General features: G+C 41.4%; 2 protein-coding genes across 2 annotated transcripts in view; one reads left to right on the top strand and one right to left on the bottom strand.

Moving 5' to 3' along the window:
- The first annotated feature begins 5060 nt into the window (after positions 1–5060).
- elovl8b (ELOVL fatty acid elongase 8b) lies at positions 5061–23990 on the top strand. Its single transcript, XM_084171660.1, has 8 exons — positions 5061–5101; positions 6737–6800; positions 15573–15760; positions 15904–15984; positions 16165–16221; positions 16431–16545; positions 16918–17045; positions 22614–23990. Exons 2-8 carry the CDS (start codon positions 6743–6745, stop codon positions 22779–22781), a joined length of 795 nt encoding a protein of 264 aa, XP_084027786.1. The 5' UTR covers positions 5061–5101; positions 6737–6742; the 3' UTR covers positions 22782–23990.
- The window catches only part of glis1b (GLIS family zinc finger 1b), a gene marked incomplete at its 5' end in the record, with an annotated part of 50690 nt that continues 49848 nt past the window's right edge, over positions 23885–24726 (bottom strand). Inside the window, one exon of the mRNA XM_084172095.1 lies at positions 23885–24585. Within this exon, the coding sequence (XP_084028221.1) occupies positions 24449–24585 (137 nt within the window). The 3' untranslated portion in view covers positions 23885–24448. The remainder of the gene's footprint in view (positions 24586–24726) is intronic.

The raw sequence follows: 24726 nt of genomic DNA, 5'->3' as shown, positions 1-24726 counted from the left end.
AGGGAGCGCTGACCACAGGACAGGTGATGACTCAAATACAAAACCCGAGATTGACACAGCTGTAATTTATTTTTGGATGCCTTTGGTGGCCTTTGTGTGCTAATGTTTGTAATACCGTGTTAATATCCTTAATGTGTGTTTCTCTGCTCCTAGATGCCACCAAGATGTCCCCCATATAATGCAAACAGGTACTGACTCTCCTTGTGCACTGGAACAGAGAAAAACGCACAACAGAGATCTATTACAGTAAACCATTCTGCCTCTGGGTGAACTGATGACCGGATGGCAACTGGGTTGGGTACCACAGGATAAACTGGGACTACCACATAATTTACAGCTCTCAGGTCCTGAACCAGGCGCCGCTCATCTCTCCCAGGTTTCGTAACAGGAAAATTGGGTGTGTTGCAAACGTTATTTGTTACAAACAGTTTACCCTGTGCCTACAGTGATTGAATAATCTGTATAATCCCTTCTGTTGCCTTTGTCTTAATAGGATATTGAGGTAACCTGTGGAGTTTCTTCTTGGGATCAACATTATTTACCACTGGGCTGGCACTGCATATCAGTCCCCTGTCATTGGAATGCTCTGTCCATAAGGTTTCTGGCACCTGAGACAGAATAGACTGGGAGGCAGTGTCAGACCCCCACCTTTCCTACTTACACATTGGTTCAATACCTCATCATTTGGGATGTCAACAAGAACTCCATCAGGGGTACAATCAATTGTAGCATTACGTTTAGTTAACAAGTCTCTACCTAGCAAGTTAAACGGTTGAGTGGGTGAATACAGAAAATCATGTTCAACATTCATTGGTCCTATTGAACAGGGCATGGGTTTGTTTCAAAATGGATTACCAGGGTTTGAGGAAATCCCATAAGTGTTTATAGTTTTATTGGTTAGGGGTAGGTCAAATCCAGTTCCTTTACCAAAAGTGGATCTAGTAGCACCCGTATCTACCAACACAGGAAGTTATTTTCCCTGTATTTTTACCATAATGATTGGTCTACTTGTACCTGTGGGTATTGCTGTATTAAAGATGCTGTTCCCCCTGAGGGGCGCCCCTACTGTGGCTGGTTATTATCAAATGATCCTTAAGGTGACCACTGAACATTTCTCTGAGTACTTTCCACACCACTGACGTGCATCTACGTGTGGGTGCGGAAGTTGTATATATATTTTTGAAAATAGTTTTCTCAGTTTTTTATTGTTGATTTATCAAATCTTTAGTAACCCATTATACACACATACAATTTCATCTCTCTTTATCCAACTACATCTCTCAACTGAAACAGTTCTACCTGACCACTGGTCTGTCCCTTCCTCTCTAGCTATACTCAACCCGTCCTATTACCAACCAAACTATTACAGTCTTTCTGTAATTCCCTTCAACTTCTCCCTTACTTTTACCAACTTCATTAGCCCTCTCATTTGTGCAAACCGATTGTATATATATATACAGTATATTATAACTATTATCTAGTAGGCTATCCGATTCTTTTTTTATTTTTTTTATTTTGTTTATTTCACCTTTATTTAACCAGGTAAACCAGTTGAGAACAAGTTCTCATTTACAACTGCGACCTGGCCAAGATAAAGCAAAGCAGTGCGATAAAAACAACAACACAGAGTTACATATGGGGTAAAACAAAACAAAGTAAAAAAAAAAAAAAAAACAGAAATACATATATATACAGTGTGTGCAAATTTAGCAAGTTATGGAGGTAAGGCAATAAAATAGGCTATAGTGCAAAATAATTACAATTAGTATTAACACTGGAATGATAGATGTGCAAGAGATGATGTGCAAATAGAGATACTGGGGTACAAATGAGCAAAATAAATAACAATATAGGGATGAGGTAGTTGGGCGGGCTAATTTCAGATGGGCTGTGTACAGGTGCAGTGATCGGTAAGGTGCTCTGACAACTGATGCTTAAAGTTAGTGAGGGAGATAAGTGTCTCCAGCTTCAGAGATTTTTGCAATTTGTTCCAGTCATTGGCAGCAGAGAGGCTATCCGATTCTTACTTGCAGGCTACCCAATTCCCGCTAGAAGTACTTTTCCCCAATGTAGGCTATCCGATTCCTACTTGCAGGCTATCCGATTCCTACTTGCAGGCTACCCAATTCCTGCTATAAGTACTTTTCCCCGATGTAGGCTATTCGATTCCTACTGGCAGGCTATCTGATTCCGGCTTGCAGGCTACCCGATTCCTGCTATAAAGAACTTTTCCCAGATGTAGGCTATCTTATTCCTGCTGCCCGTGATTGTAGGTAACCGATCCCTACATATGGGCAAACCGATTCCCACTATTTGAGACACCACTGTGCTCCCATTGATCAATGTTAATGTTAAGAGAATAATTTATAATTATAATCATGAATCTTTAATACATACGAGCAGTCAGGGAAGGAGCTCGAAGAGTGGGAGGTGATAATACAATCATATTGTTACACAACAGTTCTTTATACAAGCATCAGTTCCAGAACACAATGGCCTTGTGTTAGGGTGCAGATATACCAGGAGTCTATGAAAGGCATAACATCACAGTTCAACACAGAACATATTCCTTGAGAAGTTACAACAGCTCGCCCCAATTCTGCCACAACAATATGCTGCAGACTGCAAAGTCACACTCACAAGCTGTGAAATCTATCCTAAAGGACAGATAATTAGGATTAATAAGAGAAGAAACTTGTGGTGAAAGATTACATTTGTGTAAATGCTTGTACAGCTACGACTACTAATCAACAGTTTGTGTTGCGTTTTACTTTCATTAAACTTGTATTTGATTTGTCTATAGTTGGCTACTGTCCAATATTATACTTGTACAATCAGCAGTCATCTTTTAACAAGTGTGCATTACTCCTCCATTAACTAACAACTTCGGCCCGCTATGAATTAATCCTCAACATTCAGTATCATGTTTTATGTAGGCCTACTCTGGTGATTTAAGCTAACTTTAGTTTCTGAAAGTTGATATGTGATTCAGTATCCTTGGGATTTGTAAAGATTGGTTTCCAAATCAAAAGTATTATTTTGATTATGACAGATTAATACAGAACAGAGACAATTACTATTTTATCACATTTTCTGATATGTCCAATAAAGCTTTGTCATTTTGACAAAAAAAATAAATAAAATCAGCTAAGTCCAAAACCGCTTCCTACGTGTGACATGTTTCTCTACTTTCTTTCACCTGCACTGATCTGAAAGAACGGGACAGGTAAAAGAACTGGACAGGTAAAAGAACTGAACAGGTAAAAGAACTGAACAGGTAAAAGAACTGGACAGGTAATATAACTGGACAGGTAATATAACGGGACAGGTAAAAGAACTGGACAGGTAATATAACTGAACAGGTAAAAGAACTGGACAGGTAATATAACTGGACAGGTAATACAACTGAACAGGTAATATAACTGAACAGGTAAAAGAACTGGACAGGTTAAAGAACTGGACAGGTAAAATAACTGGACAGTTGAAAGAACTGAACAGGTAAAATAACTGGACAGGTAAAAGAACTGAAAAGGTGAAAGAACTGGACAGGTAAAACAACTGGACAGGTGTAAGAACTGAACAGGTAAAAGAACTGGACAGGTAATATAACTGAACAGGTAAAAGAACTGGACAGGTAATATAACTGGACAGGTAAAATAACGGGACAGGTAAAATAACTGAACAGGTAAAAGAACTGGACAGGTAATAGAACTGAACAGGTAAAATAATTGGACAGGTGAAAGAACTGGACAGGTTAAAGATCTGGGTAGGTGAAAGAACTGGACAGGTAAAATAACTTGACAGGTAAAAGAACTGGACAGGAAAAAGTTACATTTCCTTAGGTGGAAGAAAAATGGGCACAGGAATGGATATAGAAACTCAGGACAAGATAGTTTCCTCTGTACTCTGGATTACACCTATCTAGGAAGAAGTCTAATGCTACTGGGATGCATCCAGCGTGCGTGCGCGTACGTGGACTGTTTGTGACAAGAACTGTGACAGTGAACAACAATAGGTCATCTGTCCCTTGCAGATTACGAAACTGTATGACACTATGGAGGGTCGAGAGGGACAAACTACTAAAGTGAGTGTTATTTCACTACATCACATTCATTAGCAGGACACCCTTAACCAGAGTGATTATTATTATACTGTCTGCTATATACTACATTCAGAATGTATATCTGAGAATCCTTCTCTATTGACTCATAGACTAGATGGCCCGTTCTGTGTTGACACTGATGCAGTGGTAACTCTGTCCTTGTCTCTGTCAGGATGGGAAATGGAAGAAAGCTGTTAACGTGAAGAGTGACGGACAGCACAAGTCTAAAAAGCTCAAAGACAATTCATCAAACTGCGGGACCCAGACAGCTGTCACTCACTTTCTACTTCAAGAGCCCAAAACAAGAATCTTGACAAACGTATACTTACTCACAGTGTGTAACAAGGTCGTTTAAAAACAAAAAAAATGACAAAGCTGATAAAGTACCGTACAATGACTATTACTGTGTGTTGCTCTCTGGATAACTACCACAAGTTCCAAATTGGTCTGGGCATTTATTCCATCAGTGAAATACTTTTTAGGATGCAAAAAGTTTGTCATTATTTGAGTTGAATGTTGAGCACTACCCACAAAATGTTTGTTTTCCTATATGTTGCATGAAATATGCTTTGGTGCGTTTTACCTCAGATACACAATAAACATGCATTGAGCATACTTACTGTAAAGCTGGAAGAATTTATATTGTTTTATATTTAATATTTAATTAATGTTTAGCCTTCCATCATCCCTCTAACTTGAGAGCAAATACTATTATTTTATTTATAAAACAGTTTGTGGATATGAAGCATTATGATTTGGTTTTTAATAAACGTAGGCCTACATAAATATGATGGCAGTGTGTTTTTTTTTTATCTTGCTACTCTTCCTGCACCTGCTACGTTAGGTTATCTCTTGCTGAACACATGCTCGAACTTGAAGAACTTGAAATACCTGCCTGGGTAGCTGTTGCCCCAATGTGTCCAATCAAAACGCTGTGTGGAGCAAGTCGCGCAGGCCTATTTTCACCAGTTTTCAGAAGGAAGTCCCACGCTTTGTCGGGTGAGTCCAGTTCATTCATTTAAACACAGCTCTGTATGTATTGTATTTATTCAGGCGGAAAAGCGTTAGATAAATATTAGCACAAATATTGGAAGTTTATTTGAACTTTGCTTGTAATTGTATATGAATTTACGGTGTAATATTTATGGTAATGTCCTTACATGGACCGAAACAAAGGCCACTGAATGTGTGTCAGATGCTTTGAGATTTTACCGCGCCTCTCTAATGTGCAAGACATGCACACATTATTTGGTGATTCAATGAATTGTGTCAGACTGACCAGGATGTATATTTTTTGAATGCAAAATGACAAACTGTGAATTCTACGCTTTGCTTGTTGTGTGTTATATCTCCCAACTTGGTTATGGGAAGACTGACGTCAATTGCGATTTAAAGTGAGAATCCTTATGGCGCGTTCAAGACAACTGGGAACTCGGTAAAAACGAGCTCAGAATGGGACAAATCGTGACATCGGGTGTATTCATTACTAATTCAGTTCAATTCAAAGGGCTTTATTGGCATGGGAAACATACATGTTTACATTGCCAAAGCAAGTGAAATAGATAATAAACAAAAGTTAAATAAACAATAAAAAACGAACAATAAACATTACACTCACAAAAGTTCCAAAGGAATAGAGACATTTCAGAAGTCATATTATGGCTATATACAGTGTAACGATGTGAAAATAGTGAAAGTACAAAAGGGAAAATAAATATAGGTTTTATTTACAATAGTGTTTGTTCTTCACTGGTTGCCCTTTTCTTGTGGCAACAGGTCACACATATTGCTGCTGTGATGGCACACTGGTTTTTCACCCAGTAGATAAGGGAGTTTATCAAAATTGGATTTGTTTTCTAATTCTTTGTGGGTCTGTGTAATCTGAGGGAAATATGTGTATCTAATGTGGTCATACATTTGGCAGGAGGTCAGGAAGTACAGCTCAGTTTCCACCTCATTTTGTGGGCAGTGTGCACATAGCCTGTCTTCTCTTGAGAGCCAGGTCCTGCTATGGCAGCCTTTCTCAATAGCTTATTGCAACGGAAACCGTTTACCATTTAAGAACAAAGGAATGAAACGGGTAGGGACCTACCTGAATTTGTCCAATATAAACTCTTATTTTCGTGCAAAATGTTTTTGTTTGGAGTAAACTGTTTCTGTTGCAAAACGTTTTGCAACAGAATTGGCATAATGAATACACCCCAGTGATCTTTGCTCAGAGAAGTCGGAGCTCTAGGATGATGCCCGAGTTTCTGAGTTGGATGACCGTACAAACCCATTTTTCCCAGTCTGAGATTTTTTTTTTTCTCCAAGTTCCCAGTTGTTGTGAATGTTGCTACATCCATTTTTGAACTTCTTGAAGAATATAAATTATAAATGTCTCATGAAATTAGTTCAGAACTCAAAATATAAGCTTGTTTTACTCCAATGTTTGTAAACAACGTAAATGTAAACAATGCATTTGATGTCATGGATGGTCAGTCTTTGCATCCATAGCTCTGTCTAGGAATTTGAGTAGTTAAATGTCTCCAGCCCCATCCCTTAGCTTTTTAGCGAAACGGAGGTGGGTAGTTTCGTAATTGTTTTAATTAAGGATTCTAGCTTTAATCAATTACTAACTTTCTGTTCCAACAGTGTCAAATGGCTTCAGCATGGCAAAACGTTCAGTCATTGCACCAGTGGATGTTGGAGAATGGAGGTATTTCAGAACTTGTGTATAGTTTTTATAATAGGCCACTGACAATATAGGGGCCTACTAGACTTACTAGACTTTTTTACGATTCAGCTCACAACACAGAATGTCACAGGACTGGATTATCTAGTTGCAATTGATACTCGTAGGACATTCAACATCAGCCTCTCTCACACAATCAACAGATATCAGAATGTAATACATATACGGTCAATCCATCTCCAGTAGTGTATACAGTGCCGTGAAAAAGTATTTGCCCCCTTTCTAAATTTCTCTACTTTTGCATATTTTGTATACTGAATGTAATCATAACTTCAACCAAAACCTAATATTAGATAAAGGGAACCTGAGTGAACAAATAACACAACAATTACATATTTATTTCATAAACAAAGTTATGCAACACCCAATGCCCATGTGTGAAAAAGTAATTGCCCCCTTACGCTCAATAACTGGTTGTGCCAACTTTACCTGAAATGACTCCAACCAAACGCTTCCTGTAGTTGTTGATCAGTCTCTCACGTCACTGTGGAGGAATTTTGGCCCACTCTTCCATGCAGAACTGCTGTAACTCAGCGACATTTGTGGGTTTTCAAGCATGAACTGCTTGTTTCAAGTGCTGCCACAACATCTCAATTGGGATTAGGTCTGGACTTTGACTTGGTCATTCCAAAACTTAAGATGTGTTGCTTTTTAGCCATTTTCATGTAGACTTGATTGTGTGTTTTGCATCATTGTCTTGCTGCATGACCCAGCTGCGCTTCAGCTTCAGCTCGCAGACAGATGGCCTGACATTTTCGTGTAGAATTGGTTCCTTCTATTAAGGCAAGTCGTCCAGGTCCTGAGGCAGCAAAGCATCCCCAAACCGTCACACTACCACCACCATGCTTGACCGTTGGTGTAAGGTTCGCCAGGCATATTGGGACCCATGTCGTCCAAAAAGTTATACTTTTGAATCATCTGTCCATAAAACATTCTTCCAAGAGTATTGATGACCATTCAGGTGATTTTTGGCAAACTTGAGTCAACTTTTTGGACGACATGGGTCCCATTATGCCTGGTGAAAACCAAAAACTGCATTCCACAGTAAGAACCTCATACCGACGGTCAAGCATGGTGGTGATAGTGTCATGGTTTGGTGATGCTTTGCTGCCTCAGGACCTGGATGACTTGCCTTAATATAATTAACCATGAATTCTGCTCTGTATCAGAGAATTCTACAGGAGAATTTTAGGCTGTCAGGCCATCCGTCTGTGAGCTGAAGCGCAGCTGGGTCGTGCAGCAAGACAATGATCCAAAACACACAATCAAGGATACATGAAAATGGCTAAAAAGCAAGAAATTATAAGTTTTGGAATGGTCTAGTCGAAGTCCAGACCTAATCCCAATTGAGATGTTGTGGCAGGACTTGAAATGATCAGTTCGTGCTTGGAAACGCACAAATGTCGCTGAGTTAACCTCTTAAGGATCTGACCCTTTTTTTTTCAAATTTTTGCCTAAAATGACATACCCAAATGTAACTGCCTGTAGCTCAGGACCTGAAGCAAGGATATGCATATTCTTGATACCATTTGAAAGGAAACACTTTGAAGTTTGTGGAAATCTTTGAAATGCAAAAGAAAGGCCACAATATAATATTGCAGTGTAGGCACAATTTAGATGTTGCCCACTAGATGGCAGTAGTGGGTGTGCAAAGGTTCAGATTGATCCAGTGAAGCATTACAATGCTGGACTATTTTGTATCAAGTCTGCCCAAATGTGCCGAATTGGTCAATTCATACATTTAAGTACATAACTATAGAGTAGTCCCGTGTAGCTCAGTTGGTAGAGCATGGCGCTTGCAACACCAGGGTTGTGGGTTCGTTTCCCACGGGGGACCAGTATGAAAAAAATGATGCACTCTAACTGTAAGTCGCTCTGGATAAGAGCGTCTGCTAAATGACAATTTTTTTTTTTTTTACAAATGTCAAAATGAGAACATACAAAAATTATATGGTAATACAAAATGTAAGTTTACACACTCCCAGGAATGTCATATATGATGGATCATTAGCTTATACACTAACTTTCACACATCTAGATAGCCGGGCGGGATGGGTGTGGAGCCAGAGACAGCAGGGGTTCAAACTGTAGAACCCAGTTCCTACATTTGAATATAAAAATTGATTTTATCAAACAAAACTATGCTACATTTTAGCTCTGGGACCCTTAGGATGACAAATCAGAGCAAGATTACTGAATGTAAGTACATTATTTACCTTCAGAGGTGAATGTATCAAACCAGTTGCCATGATACGTTTTTTGTTGTTGTGCACTCTCCTCAAACAATAGCATGGTATTTTTTCACTGTAATAGCTACTGTAAATTGGACAGTGCAGTTAGATTAACAAGAATTTAAGCTTTCTGCCCATATAAGACATGTCTATGTCCTGGAAAGTTTGCTGTTACTTACAACAGTCATGCTAATTATATTAGCGCACGTTAGCTCAACCGTCCTGTATACAGGACACCGATCCCATAGAGGTTAAAGGTGTTCTGCATGCAAGAGTGGGCCAAAATTCCTCCACAGCGATGTGAGACTGATCAACAACTACAGGAAGCGTTTGGTTGCAGTCATTGCAGCTAAAAGTAGCATAACCAGTTATAGATTGAAAGGGGGCAATTACTTTTTTACGCAGGGGAATTGGGTGTTGCATAACATTTGTTAATTAAAATTTAAAAATACACTACATGGACAAAAGTATGTGGACATCTGCTCGTCAAACATCTCATTCCAAAATCATGGCCATTAATATGGAGTTGGTCCCCTGTAGCTCAGTTGGTAGAGCATGGCGCTTGCAACGCCAGGGTTGTGGGTTCGTTTCCCACGGGGGGCCAGTATGAAAATGTATGCACTCACTAACTGTAAGTCGCTCTGTATAAGAGCGTCTGCTAAATGACTAAAATGTAAATGTCCCCCCTTTTCTGCTTAAACAGCCTCCACTCTTCTGGGAAGGCTTTCCACTAGATGTTGGACCATTGCTGCGGGGACTTGCGTCCATTCAGCCACAAGCATTAGTGAGGTCGGGCACTGATGTTGGGCGATTAGGCCTAGCTCACAGTCGGTGTTCCAATTCATCCCAAAGATGTTCGATGGGGTTGAGGTCAGTGCTCTGTGCAGGCCAGTCAAGTTCTTCCACACCAATCTCGACAAATCATTTCTGTATGGACCTCGCTTTGTGCACGGGGGCATTGTCATGCTGAAACAGGAAAGGGCCTTCCCCAAACTGTTACCACAAAGTTGGAAGTGCAGAATCGTCTAGAAGGTCATTGTATGCTGTAGTGTTATGATTTCACTTCACTGGAAATAAGGGGCATAGCTTGAACCATGAAAAACAGCCCGGACCATTATTCCTCCTTTACCAAACTTTACAGTTGGCACTATGCATTCGGGCAGGTAGCGTTCTCCTGGCATCTGCCAAACCCTGATTTGTCCATCGGACTGTCAGATGGTGAAGATCAAGAAGAACAGCGCCGGAGAAGATGGCTGCCGTTTTATAGCCCTCTAACCATTTGTACTATTATGTGTGTTTTTCCGCGTTATTTGTAATTTATTTTGTACATAATGTTTCTGCCATCGTCTCTTATAACCAAAAAGAGCTTCTGGATATCAGGACAGCGATTACTCACCTCGTATTGGACGAAGATTTTTTCTTCAACGAGGAGGCCGCGAAGGATATCATACAGACACCCGACAAGGCCCAAATCCCCGTCATTCGCGTGAGGAAGAGACGGAGATATCGTGGACGTAGATCGGGGTGCCTTGTAAGGATCCGATGGCGAGCGAGTAAACTGCCTCTTCCATCAATCCTATTAGCCAATCTTCAATCATTGGATAACAAATTGGATGACCTAAGATTACGGTTATCCTACCAACGGGACATTAAAAACTGTTAAATCTTATGTTTCACCGAGTCGTGGCTGAACGACGACATGGATAACATACAGCTAGCGGGCTATACGCTACATCGGCAGGATAGAACGGCTGACTCCGGTAAGACAAGGGGTGGCGGTCTGTGTATATTTGTAAACAACAGCTGGTGCACAAAATCAAATACTAAGGAAGTCTCGAGGTTTTGCTCGCCTGAGGTAGAGTATCTTATGATAAGCTGTAGACCACACTATTTACCAAGAGAGTTTTCATCTATATTTTTCATAGCTGTCTATTTACCACCACAAACCAATGCTGGCATTAAGATTGCACTGAATGAGTTGTACAAGGCCATAAATCAACAGGAAAACGCTCATCCAGATGCAGCGCTCCTAGTGGCCGGGGACTTTAATGCAGGGAAACTTAAATCCATTCTACCTAATTTCTACCAGCATGTTAAATGTGCAACCAGAGGAAAAAAAACTCTAGACCACCTTTACTCCACACACAGAGACGCATACAAAGCTCTCCCTCGCCCTCCATTTGGCAAATCTGACCATAACTCTATCCTTTTGATTCCTGCTTATAAGCAAAAACAAACGCAGGAAGCACAAGTGACTCGGTTAATAAAAAAGTGGTCAGATGACGCAGATGCTAAGCTACAGGACTGTTTTGCTAGCACAGACTGGAACATGTTCCGGGATTCTTCAGACAGCATTGAGGAGTACACCACATCAGTCACTGGCTTCATCAATAAGTGCATCGATGATGTCATCCCCACAGTGACCGTACGTACATACCCCAACCAGAAGCCATGGATTACAGGAAACATCCGCACTGAGCTAAAGGGTAGAGCTGCCGCTTTCAAGGAACGGGACTCTAACCCGGACGCTTATAAGAAATCCCGCTATGCCCTCCGACGAACCATCAAACAGGCAAAGAGTCAATACAGGACTAAGATTGAATCGTACTACACTGGCTCTGACGCTCGTCGGATGTGGCAGGGCTTGAAAACTATTACAGACTACAAAGGGAAGCACAGCCGCGAGCTGCCCAGTGACACAAGCCTACCAGACGAGCTAAACCACTTCTATGCTCGCTTCGAGGCAAGCAACACTGAAGCATGCATGAGAGCACCAGCTGTTCCGGATGACTATGTGATCACGCTTTCCGTAGCCGACGTGAGTAAGACTTTTAAGCAGGTCAACATTCACAAGGCCGCAGGGCCAGACGGATTACCAGGACGTGTACTCCGAGCATGTGCTGACCAACTGGCAAGTGTCTTCACTGACATTTTCAACATGTCCCTGACTGAGTCTGTAATACCAACATGTTTCAAGCAGACCATCATAGTCCCCGTGCCCAAGGACTCTAAGATAACCTGCCTAAATGACTATCGACCCGTAGCACTGACGTCTGTAGCCATGAAGTGCTTTGAAAGGCTGGTCATGGCTCACATCAACACCATTATCCCAGAAACCCTAGACCCACTCCAATTTGCATACCGCCCCAACAGATCCACAGATGATGCAATCTCTATTGCACTCCACATTGCCCTTTCCCACCTGGACAAGAGGAACACCTACGTGAGAATGCTATTCATTGACTACAGCTCAGCATTCAACACCATAGTGCCCTCTAAGCTCATCACTAAGCTAAGGATCATGGGACTAAACACCTCCCTCTGCAACTGGATCCTGGACTTCCTGACGGGCCGCCCCCAGGTGGTAAGGGTAGGTAACAACACATCTGCCACACTGATCCTCAACACGGGGGCCCCTCAGGGGTGCGTGCTCAGTCCCCTCCTGTACTCTCTGTTCACCCATAACTGCATGGCCAGGCACGACTCCAACACCATCATTAAGTTTGCCGACGACACAACAGTGGTAGGCCTGATCACCGACAACGATGAGACAGCCTATAGGGAGGAGGTCAGAGACCTGGCCGTGTGGTGCCAGGACAACCACCTCTCCCTCAACGTGACCAAGACAAAGGAGATGATTGTGGACTACAGGGAAAAAAAATAGGACTGAGCACGCCCCCATTCTCATCGACGGGGCTGTAGTGGAACAGGTTGAGAGCTTCAAGTTCCTTGGTGTCCACATCACCAACGAACTATCATGGTCCAAACACACCAAGACAGTTGTGAAGAGGGCACGACAAAGCCTATTCCCCCTCAGGAGACTGAAAAGATTTGGCATGGGTCCTCAGATCCTCAAAAATTTCTACAGCTGCACCATCGAGAGCATCCTGACTGGTTGCATCACTGCCTGGTATGGCAACTGCTTGGCCGCCGACCGCAAGGCACTACAGAGGGTAGTGCGTACGGCCCAGTACATCACTGGGGCCAAGCTTCCTGCCATCCAGGACCTCTATTCCAGGCGGTGTCAGAGGAAGGCCCTCAAAATTGTCAAAGACTCCAGCCACCCTAGTCATAGACTGTTCTCTCTGCTACCGCACGGCAAGCGGTACCGGAGTGCCAAGTCTAGGTCCAAAAGACTTCTCAACAGCTTCTACCCCCAAGCAATAAGACTCCTGAACAGCTAATCATGGCTACCCGGACTATTTGCACTGCCCCCCCACCCCATCCTTTTACACTGCTGCTACTCTGTTAATTATTTATGCATAGTCACTTTAACTCTACCCACATGTACATATTACTTCAACTATCTCAACTAGCCGGTGCCCCCGCACATTGACTCTGCACCGGTACCCCCCTGTGTATATATAGCCTCCCTACTGTTATTTTATTTTACTTCTGCTCTTTTTTTCTCAACACTTTTTTTGTTGTTGTTTTATTTTTACTTTTTTTGTAAAAAATAAATGCACTGTTGGTTAAGGGCTGTAAGTAAGCATTTCACTGTAATGTCTGCACCTGTTGTATTCGGCGCATGTGACCAATAAAATTTGATTTGAAGCAAGATTCATCACTCCAGAGAATGCGTTTCCACTGCTCCAGAGTCCAATGGTGGCGAGCTTTACACCACTCCAGCCAACGCTTGGCATTGCGCATTGTGATCTTAGGCTTGTGTGCAGCTGCTCGGCCATTGAAACCCTTTTCATGAAGCTCCCGACTAATAGTTATTGTGCTGACATTGCTTCCGGAGGCAGTTTGGAACTCTGTAGTGAGTGTTGCAACCGAAGACAGACGATTTTTACACGCTACGTGCTTCAGCACTCGGCAGTCCCGTTTTGTGAGCTTGTGTGACCTACCACTTCGCGGCTGAGCCGTTGTTGCTCCTAGACATTTCCACTTCACAATAACAGCCCTTACAGTTGACCGGGGCAGCTCTAGCAGGGCAAAAATTTGACGAACTGACTTGTGGGAAAGGTGGCATCCTAAGATGGTGCCACGTTGAAAGTCACTGAGCTCTTCAGTACGGGCTATTCTACTGCCAATGTTTGTTTATGGAGATTGCATGGCTGTGTGCTCGATTTTATACACCTGTCAGCAACGGGTGTAGCTGAAACAGCCGAATCCACTAATTTAAAGGGTAGTTCTTATACTTTTAGCCATGTAGTGTAAGTAGCAATAGTTTTTGTTATTTATAAACTCAGGTTCCCTTTATCTAATATTAGGTTTTGGTTGAAGATCTGATAACATTTAGAGTCAAATATATGCAAAAATAGAGAAAATCCCGGCACTGTAATACTAGTACTACAAATATACTGTGCTGAATGCACTGACTGTAAGTCACTCTAGATAAGATCGTCTGCTAAATGACTCAAATGTAAATGTGTCTGCTGTTTATTAGTACTGTCCAGTGGGTCTACACTGTCCATTGTTTCCTGATTTTCTATGAAATATGACCTATAATTAATGACAATATGAGTGAAACAGTTTTCCTTCCAATAAATGGTAATCAAGTATGTTATACTGAACAAAAATATAAACGCAACATGCAACAATTTCAAAGATTTTACTGAGTTAGAGTTCATATAAGGAAATCAGTCAGTTGAAATAAATTCATTAGGCCCTAATCTATGGATTTCACATGACTGGGCAGGGGCACAACCATGGGTGGGCCTGGGAGGGCATAGGCCCACCCTCTTGGGAGACTGGCCCACCCACTGGGGAGCAAGGCCCAGACAATCAGAATGAGTTTTTCCCCACAAAAGGGCTTCATTACAGGCAGAAATACTCCTCAGTTTCATCAGCTGTCCGGGTGGCTGGTCTTAGACGATCCGGCAGATGAAGAAGCCGGATGTGGAGGTCCTGGGCTGGCGTGGTTACACGTGGTCTGCGGTTGTGAGACCGGTTGGACGTACTGCCAAATTCTCTAAAACGACGTTGGAGGCGGCTTATGGTAGAGAAATGAACATTAAATTATCTGGCAACAGCTCTGGTGGACATTCCTGCAGTCAGCATGCTAATTGCATGCTCCCTCAACTTGAGACATCTGTGGCATTGTGTTGTGTGACAAAACTGCACGTGAGTGGCCTTTTATTGTCCCCAGCACAAGGTGCACCTGTGTAATGATCATGCCTTTTAATCAGCTTCTTGAGATGGCACACCTGTCAGGTGGATGGATTATCTTGGCAAAGGAGAAATGCTCACTAAAAGGGATGTAAACAAATTTGTTAAAAAAAAGAAGAGAAATAAGCGTTTTGTGAGTATGGAACATTTCTGGGATCTTTTATTTCAGCTCATGAAACATGGGACCAACACTCTACATGTTGCGTTTATATTTTTGTTCAGTATAAAAAGTTGTGGGCGTACCCCAACAACAGAATGGTGTGAGCGTATACCGGTCATTAAAAATACAAAAGTACAGGACGAGTCAACAACATTAATTGGGTATGAGTTAACAGAATATGAGCATTTTACAAGTGAGATTAATACAGTGGCCTACCATGTTGTCTTCCAGATAAGAGGACAGATCCATGGTTACTGGTCTACTCACCCATGCCAGTGGCTTCTATAGTCCTCCTCTATCTCGGTGTGGTCTGGGCTGGGCCCAAGCTGATGAAACACAGGGAACCTGTTGACCTCAAGGCTGTGCTCATTGTCTACAACTTCGCCATGGTCTGTCTGTCTGTCTACATGTTCCATGAGGTGTGCTCCAACCCTCATCAAAATGAGTGGATTTCTCTTTAAACGTGTGTGTGTGTGTGTGTGTTCAGCAGCCACAGAAATGGGCCTAATTGTGTTTTATAATGATATGTTTCACCTGACCTATAAGGGTTTTGATGTTGCAGTTCTTGGTCACGTCCATGCTGTCTAAATACAGTTACCTGTGTCAACCTGTGGATTACAGTACTAGCCCACTGGCAATGAGGGTAAGAGTGCGTCTGAAAAGTCCCTACTGTACACAAACCGTTGGACCTCTCATATAGGATATAGTTGACCTAACTGGCAAATGCCCGCAAATAGTACACATATCTATTCCATCTCTGAAGACTGTCCCAAAGCCCTGGCCATAACAGTGGATAACTGTCTCTGTCTGTTTGTTTCACCAGATGGCCAAAGCATGCTGGTGGTTTTTCTTCTCTAAGGTCATAGAACTGGCTGACACGGTAAAACACATTGAAAATCAGGGTCATATTCACTAGGCACCGAACAGAAGAAAACAAACTGAAATGGGGACTACTTGTCCAGGAAACGTGTTCCGTTGCAAAACGTTTTCCTACGGTGTGCATTAATCAATATGACCCAGGATTAGCGTCAGACTCATGTGAAACACTGGAAATCCATTTCAAACCCATTCCAAACTCTCCATTGACAGGTGTTCTTCATCCTGAGGAAGAAGAACAGTCAGCTGACCTTCCTGCATGTCTATCACCATGCCACCATGATCTTCAACTGGTGGGCAGGGGCAAAGTACCTGGCTGGAGGCCAATGTAAGTCTAGCAGTACGAAGACCAGGAGTTCTTTCTGATCACATGTCTTCCTGACCAGGAAAAACTCTGGATCCTACTCGTTAATGCTCTGTATCAACGCATATGTTATGTTTCAGGGCTGCCATACATTTGTTTAATTAACGTCTTATAAGATGTTTTATCAACTCTCTGTTGGCACTTATCATCACCTGGTAGGCACCTGGTAGACTTACAAATATACATATTCATTGTAAGTCGCTCTGAATAAGAGTGTCTGCTAAATGACTAAAATTTAAATGTAAAATTATTAATGGGGTCCTAGCAAATTGTCCATACCATGCATGATGTTGTGCAACAGATAGTTGAGATGTTTTGTGTTCCTGTCTCTCCTAGCGTTCTGCATTGGCCTTCTCAACACCTTCGTCCACACCGTGATGTACTCCTACTATGGACTGGCTGCCCTTGGGCCTCACATGCAGAAGTACTTATGGTGGAAACGCTATCTGACCTCACTTCAGCTGGTGAGTGGCTCTATCTTCAGCTCTGCATACATCTAGTGGGGTTTAAGCAAAAGGGATACATCTGGGGTTTGTGAATTGGTTGGCTACTACAGAAGCTTCGATAGTATTGGGATTAAGGCCTAGATTCAATCAGTTCAGTGTTAACCCGCTTTTGGTTAGGCGATGTCGGAGGTGTAACTGTTAGAGTTGTCAAATCGGTGAGTGGCTGCTCTTGTGGTCATTGTCAAGAAACCACACCCATCCTTAAATCCCACCCGCATTAATAGTTCAGAATGACTATATAGAAACCATGACACTCAAAGTGAAAACCATTAACCTCTACAGGATCGGTGTCCTTATACCAGGACGGTTGCTGCTCAATATGCGATATGTGACTAGAATGGCGTTGTAAACAACAGCCAACATTCCGGGACATAGACATGTCTTATATGTGCAGAAAGCTTAAATTCTTGTTAATCTAACTGCAGTGTCCAATTTACAGTAGCTATTACAGCTAAAGAAATACCATGCTATTGTTTGAGGATAGCGCACAACAACAAAACACTTTTGACACGGCAACTGGTTTGAAACATTCACCTCTGAAGGTAAATAATGTACTTACATTCAGTAATCTTGCTCTGATTTGTAGCAGAGTTTTGGTTGATAAAATCAATTTTTATATTCAAATGTAGGTATTTGGTATTTTATTAGGATCCCCATTAGCTGTTGCAAAATCAGCAGCTACTCTTCTTGGGGTCCACTCAAACATGAAACATGACATAATACAAAACATTAATAGACAAGAACAGCTCAAGGACAGAAATACATACACACAAACTATCTAGGTCAAATAGGGGAGAGGCGTTGTGCCGTGAGGTGTTGCTTTATCTGTTTTTTTAAACCAGGTTAGCTGTTTATTTGAGGAATATGAGATGGAATGGAGTTCCATGCAATAATGGCTCTATATAATACTGTACGCTTTTTTGATTTGGGGACTGTGAAAAGACGTCTGGTGGGGTAAGTGTGTGTGTCAGAGCTGGTTGTAAGTTGACTGTGCAAACAATTTGGGATTTTCAACACATTAATGTTTCTTATAAAAAGAAGAAGTGATGCAGTCAGTCTCTCCTCAACTCTTAGCCAAGAGAGACTGGCATGCATAGTATTTATATAAGCCCTCTGATTACAATGAAGAGCAAGACGTGCCGCTCTGTTTTGGACCAGCTGCAGCTTAACTAGGTCTTTCCTTGCAGCACTGGACCACACGACTGGACAATAATTAATATTAGACAAAACTAGAGCCTGCAGAACTTGCTTTTTGGAGTGTGGTGTCAAAAAAGCAGAGCATCTCTTTATTACGGACAGACCTCTCCCCATCTTTACAACCATTGAATCTGTATGTTTTGACCATGATAGTTTACAATCTAAGGTAACACCAAGTAATTTAGTCTCCTCAACTTGTTCAACAGCCACACCATTCATTACCAGATTCAGCTGAGGTCTAGAACTTAGGGAATGATTTGTACCAAATACAATGTTCTTAGTTTTAGAGATGTTCAGGACCAGTTTATTAGTGGCCACCCATTCCAAAACAGACTGCAACTCTTTGTTAAAGGTTTTTGTGACTTCATTAGCTGTGGTTGCTGATGCGTATATGGTTGAATCATCAGCATACATGGACACACATGCTTTGTTTAATGCCAGTGGCAGGTCATTGGTAAAAATTGAAAAGAGTAGAGGGCCTAGAGAGCTGCCCTGTGGTACATCACACTTTACATGTTTGACATTAGAGAAGCTTCCATTAAAGAAAACTGAGTTCTATTAGATAGATAGCTATGAATCCATGATATGGCAGAGGTTGAAAAGCCATAACACATACGTTTTTTCAACAACAGATTATGGTCAATAATATCAAAGGCTGCACTGAAATCTAACAGTACAGCTCCCACAATCTTCTTATTATCAATTTCTTTCAACCAATCATCAGTCATTTGTGTCAGTGCAGTACATGTTGAGTGCCCTTCCCTTTAAGCATGTTGAAAGTCTGTTGTTAATTTGTTTACAGAGAACTGTAAGTCACTCTGGATAAGAGCATCTGCTAAATGACTAAAATGTCAATGTAAATAGCATTGTATTTGGTCAAACACCATTTTTTCCAACAGTTTGCTAAGAGCTGGCAGCAAGCTTATAGGTCTACTGTTAGAACCAGTAAAGGCCGCTTTACCATTATTGGGTAGTGGAATTACTTTGGCTTCCCTCCTGGCCTGCGGACAAAGACTTTCATCTAGGCTCAGATTAAAGATATGACAGATAGGAGTGGCTATAGAGTCCTCTACCATCCTCAGTATCTTTCCATCTAAGTCAATGCCAGGAGGTTTGTCATTATTGATCAATAACAATAACTTTTCCACATCTCCCACACTAACTTTACAAAATTCAAACTTGCAATGCTTTTCTTTCATTATTTGTTTTTTTTATGCATGAATACGATGGCTCACTGTTCATTGTTGGCATTTCCTGCCTAAGTTTGCCCACTTTGCCAATGAAGTAATAATTAAAATAATTGGCAACATCAAATAAGCCATCTGATTCGATGAAAGATGGTGTAGAATTTGTCTTTCTACCCATCATTTCATTTCTTTATATCATTGATCTTGGCTTCATGATACAGTTTCTTCTTCTTTTTGTAGAGTTTAGTCACATAATTTCTCAATTTGCAGTAAGTCAACCAGTCAGATGTGCAGCCAGACTTATTAGCCACTCCTTTTGTCCCATCTCTTTCAACCATACAGTTGTTCAATTCCTCATCAATCCATTGAGCCTTAACAGTTCTAACAGTCAGTTTCCTAACAGGTGCATGTTTATCAATAATTGGAAGAAGCAATTTAATACATTTATGAAGTGCAGCATCTGGATGCTCCTTATTAATCACATCAGACCAACAAATATGTTTTACATCATCCAAATATGAGTCACAGCAAAATATTTTGTATGATCTCTTATGCACTATTTTAGGCCCAGCTGTTGGAACTTTGGCTTTCCTGGATATAGCCACTATATTGTGATCACTGCATCCAATGGGTACGGATACAGCTTTAGAACAAATGTATACAGTATTAGTAAAAATGTGATCGATACATGTGGATGATCTTGTTCCTGTAGTGTTTGTAAACACCCTGGTAGGTTGATTAATAACCTGAACCAGATTAAAGGCACTGGTTAAAGTAAGAAGCTTCCTCTTGAGCGGACAGCTTGATGAAAACCAGTCAATATTCAGGTCCCCAAGAAAGTAGACCTCTCTGTTTACATCACATACACTATCAAGCATTTCACACATATTATTTAAATACTGACTGTTCGCACTTGGTGGCCTATAGCAACACCCCAAAAGAAAAGGCTTTAGATGTGGCAAGTGAACCTGCAACCACAACACTTCGATAACACTTGACATAAGATCTTCTCTAAGCAGTACAGGGATATGTCTCTGAATATATACAGCAACACCTGCCCCATAAGCATTTCTGTCTCTTCTATAGATGTTATATTCTTGTATTGCTACTGCTGTATCATCAAATGAATGATCTAAGTGAGTCTCAGAAATGGCTAATATATGAATGTTAGCGGATGTTAGCAAGTTATTGGGCGCGCTCCAGCTCAATTTTCCTGGTCCATCTTCAATTTCTCAGAGATCATTTCCCTCACTTTGTCCTCAGACTCCGTCCAGGTCTCATGGAGATTTTGCAATTCCGTCCACAACCATGTTGTTACGCCTTGATTGTCCTTCGAGTCTGATTTATCCGTCATTGTTATCATGGATTCACAGACAGAACTGATGTCCTCTCTCAATGACTTACAGATTGCTGTAATCTTGCCGTTCTCCCGTTTCAACTCATCCAGCTGACACTGGGAGAACTACAAACTGTTCTTCAGGTGCTGGGCCTCTCTGGTCAGGTCGTCCATTATTTTATTAGTCGAATCCACCAGTATTTGGACAAAGCACTTGAAGCTATCTTCTTGTTGTTGTAACAACTGCTTGTAGAACTCTTTTTGTTCATTTAAAAGATCCTTCACGTGTGATAGAGAGACACCACTGTCCTCGACAACAGTACTCCCGCCGGCTTTGGTCTTTGTCATGGTAGCTAGCAACGTAGGTTACGCTGTTACTCCTCGCAATTCCAGACAGGGCAGGTCACAGGGAAGATTGAAAACAACAAACAACAGGGATCTAGACATCCACAAACCCGGGACAATCCACGGTCCCAGCCACAATGGCTAACCGCGTTGCAGGCTGCGTTCAAGCCCTCAAGAAAACCCTGCTACATTTTACATTTTAGTCATTTTGGCAGACGCTCTTACCCAGAGCGACTTACAGTTAGTGAGTGCATACATTTTTCATACTGGCCCCCTGTGGGAATCGAACCCACAAACCTGGCGTAGGCTAGCTGCAACGCCAAATAGCTCCTCAGACCTGTCCTTGGTCGAAAAGATCACTGGACAGAGACTAGCAATCCCAGCAACTGATGCCAACTGTGTTGCGGGATCCAACCTAAAAAGTTAGCTAGCTACAAAGAACTTCCCAATACACTTTAAAAACAACAAATCCGAGCTCTTCCTTGTTCAACAGGAAGTACTTGTGAGGAACTGGGTTCTACAGTTTTTTGACCCCCTGCTGTCTCAGGCTCCACCCACAAAATATTGTGTAGTGATGTAATCCTTCACTGGATCAGTCTGAAACTTTTCACACATAATGCTGCCATCTTGGGAACAACAGCTAAATTACACCTAGATTCCTACATCACTCTCTGGCCTTTCTCTTCCATTTCAAAGCTGATGCAAAAAATAAAATAAAACGCATGTTTTTTTGTTTGTATTTTCTTTTACCAGATCTAATGTGTTATTCTCCTATATTCATTTCACATTTCCACAAACTTCAAAGTGTTTAATTTCAATTGATACCAAGAATATGCATATCCTTGCTTCAGGTCCTGAGCTACAGGCAGTTAGATCATTTTAGGCGCAAATTGAAAAAAATAGTACGATCCTTAAGAGGTACGATAAGCTAAGGATTTATATCAGCCTAGTGGAGGTGTATATTACATCACACATTCCAGTGTTCGTACTTGTATCACTTCTGAATTGGATTTCTATTAATGCGACATGGTGCATCCAATGGCGATGTCCGCGACAGGTATAAGCATGGCGCTTGCAACGCCAGGGTTGTGGGTGCGTTTCCCACGGGGGGCCAGTATGAAAAGATTTATGCACTCACAAACTGTAAGTCGCTCTGGATAAGAGCGTCTGCTAAATGACTAAAATGTAATGTAAATGTAAAATGTAAAAATGTATAACACTTGGAGACAATTGTGGATTTGACAGCTCTAACACAGTTACACCTCCTACATCACCTAAACAAAAGCAATCATATGCTATGCAGTTGTCGGTTATATCGGGTTAACGCTGAACGGATTAAATCTAGGCCTTATGAGTGGTAGAAAACAGATCATGTGATTATGAACAGAGATTTTTCAGAGAAAGTTATACCTCCAAAACTGTCTGAATCTGAACCAATTGTTCTCCTCACGGTGGTTTCAGCTCCAGTTTGTCCTGCTGGCCACTCACACGGGCTACAACCTCTTCACTGAGTGTAACTTCCCAGACTCCATGAATGCCTATGTGTTTTTCTACTGTGTCAGCCTCATCCTTCTCTTCAGCAACTTCTACTATCAGAGTTACCTCAGCAGGAAGATCAAGAAGACGTAAAGGATATGGCCGTGACCCCGAGGGTGTCTCCGAGGGTGTCTCAGGCGGAGTTGGGATATGCAGAAAAACACATTTCCAATTGAATAGGACAAATATAAGCACACACCAAATGATGATTTTTTTATCATTATTATATCCATAATCACACATTGTGTCTTACTGTACCTGAATTCAATTCACTGTCAATTTAAACATTTTTCAAAACATTATCTGGAGATGTATTTATGTGAAGCCTCCTACAATATGCCCTATGGCAGCATTTCCCAAACTTGGTCCTGATGGACCCAGAGAAGTGCATGTTTTGGTTTTTGCACTAGCATTACACAGCTGATTCAAATAATTTCCCTTTTTATTTTTTTTCATATGTGTAGTTCTATGGCAAAACCAAAATGTGCACCCAGGGGGCCCCAGGACCGAGTTTGGGAAACCCTGGTCTATGGTATCTACTTATTGATTGTCTTTAACTGGCTGTGAACCTATGGAAACATCTGTCATTCATGAGAGAGAGAGAGAGAGAGAGGGTGCGAGAGAACAGGGATTACAAGTTGTCTCAATACCACTGCATTCCTTTTCATAATGTTACGGTGAAAAGTTGAGAATGCTCACAAGAGGGCAGAGTCTGTCTATGGTTGGTGTTCCTCTTACCGGTGTGTCGAACTGTTCACCACTGTCTAATTTGTCTGCAACTTCACATACGTTACTTTATGTAGTGCTGCTGCTTTTATCTTGGATATTCATTTAACATTATAGCAGATATATTGTGCTTTAGTTATTTGAGGCATAGATGCTGTACTTGGTGCTATAACCATGTTATATCACCAAGCAAGGCTTTAAGGAAAAGGAGAAGAATACATGACCACTGTTTTGTTTGAATGCTCCTCCGATACTTAAAACAGTCTTCTTTTATTGACATGGAATTACCCTGCAGTTGTGATAGTTCTGTGGCCATAAGATATTTGTATTTATTAGGGACCCCCATTAACTGTTGCCAAGGCAGCAGCTACTCTTCCTGGGGTCCAAACACATTAAGGCACTTACATTACATATAAAACAAAAACGATAAAACAGTACATCATATAACATTAAAAAGTCACAATTTCGTGTTATTGTACAATTATTTATTTCTTAAACTTGGAAATAACAAACATTCAAAAGACTGCTTTAAACAAACTGTACATTTATACACATGATAAAGTAGATTTGACTGTGTTCCAGAATATTTCATGTATGACCATCCACCACCCCTCCTTTTACCTTTCCAGAAATATCTTTAGACAATCTAAACAAATAAACAAAAACAAGGCATTTCATCCACTGCAAAAACAACGCAAAATTATATATTTTTCTACATTTCAGTCTTTAGTAGATTGAACGATGTAGAAAGAAAGAGAGAGGGAGAGAGAAAGAGGAGGGAATGCTTGAGTAGGTCATGTGTCCATTTGGATGCATCGGAGTCCATGTGGAATCTGTTCGGCGGGGCTGGAGGAAGCTCTGTCATGTTCGAGTTTTTACTGACTGAGTCGTTTTTAAAGCAGTAGAGCTTGTTTTCAATTATATTGTTTTCTTTAGATCAGAACAAACTTGTAAGGAGACCAAGGAATGGATGCCACTTCAGACTATTGAGATGCATCGCCCGTATAGCGATACCCAGGGCAGCATCAGGTCCTCTATGTCTCTGTGTAGACAGAGGACATCTGGCTCAGGCTGCGGTCGAAGCTGTTCACCTGGAAGAAGATGCTCTCCTCTGGGCTGGAGGAGAACTGGCACTCCCCTGATCCCTGGAGGTCCTGTGCCAAGCTGAAGCCTGGGGGAGGAGACCACTGAATTAGAAACACAATCAAATTTGATACTACACTGTTTAGTGTGTGGGGAATAGTTGGCTTGATCAACATATATAAATAATTAAATTATTGCTTAAAGCACACACACACACACTTCTCATTCA

The sequence above is a fragment of the Coregonus lavaretus genome, assembly GCF_964263955.1.
Source record: "Coregonus lavaretus genome assembly, chromosome: 11".
Lineage (NCBI taxonomy): Eukaryota > Metazoa > Chordata > Actinopteri > Salmoniformes > Salmonidae > Coregonus > Coregonus lavaretus.
Note: the sequence above shows the minus strand (reverse complement) of the source record. Positions and strands in the feature narration are given on the sequence as shown.

Bases quoted from the DNA above. Each gene is read 5' to 3' on its own strand.
- elovl8b (XM_084171660.1), top strand. From the start codon at position 6,743: ATGGCTTCAGCATGGCAAAACGTTCAGTCATTGCACCAGTGGATGTTG. The intron at 15,761-15,903 runs GTGTGCTCCAAC...TTGATGTTGCAG, and splicing joins CTGTCTACATGTTCCATGAG to TTCTTGGTCACGTCCATGCT. The intron at 15,985-16,164 runs GTAAGAGTGCGT...TTGTTTCACCAG, and splicing joins CTAGCCCACTGGCAATGAGG to ATGGCCAAAGCATGCTGGTG.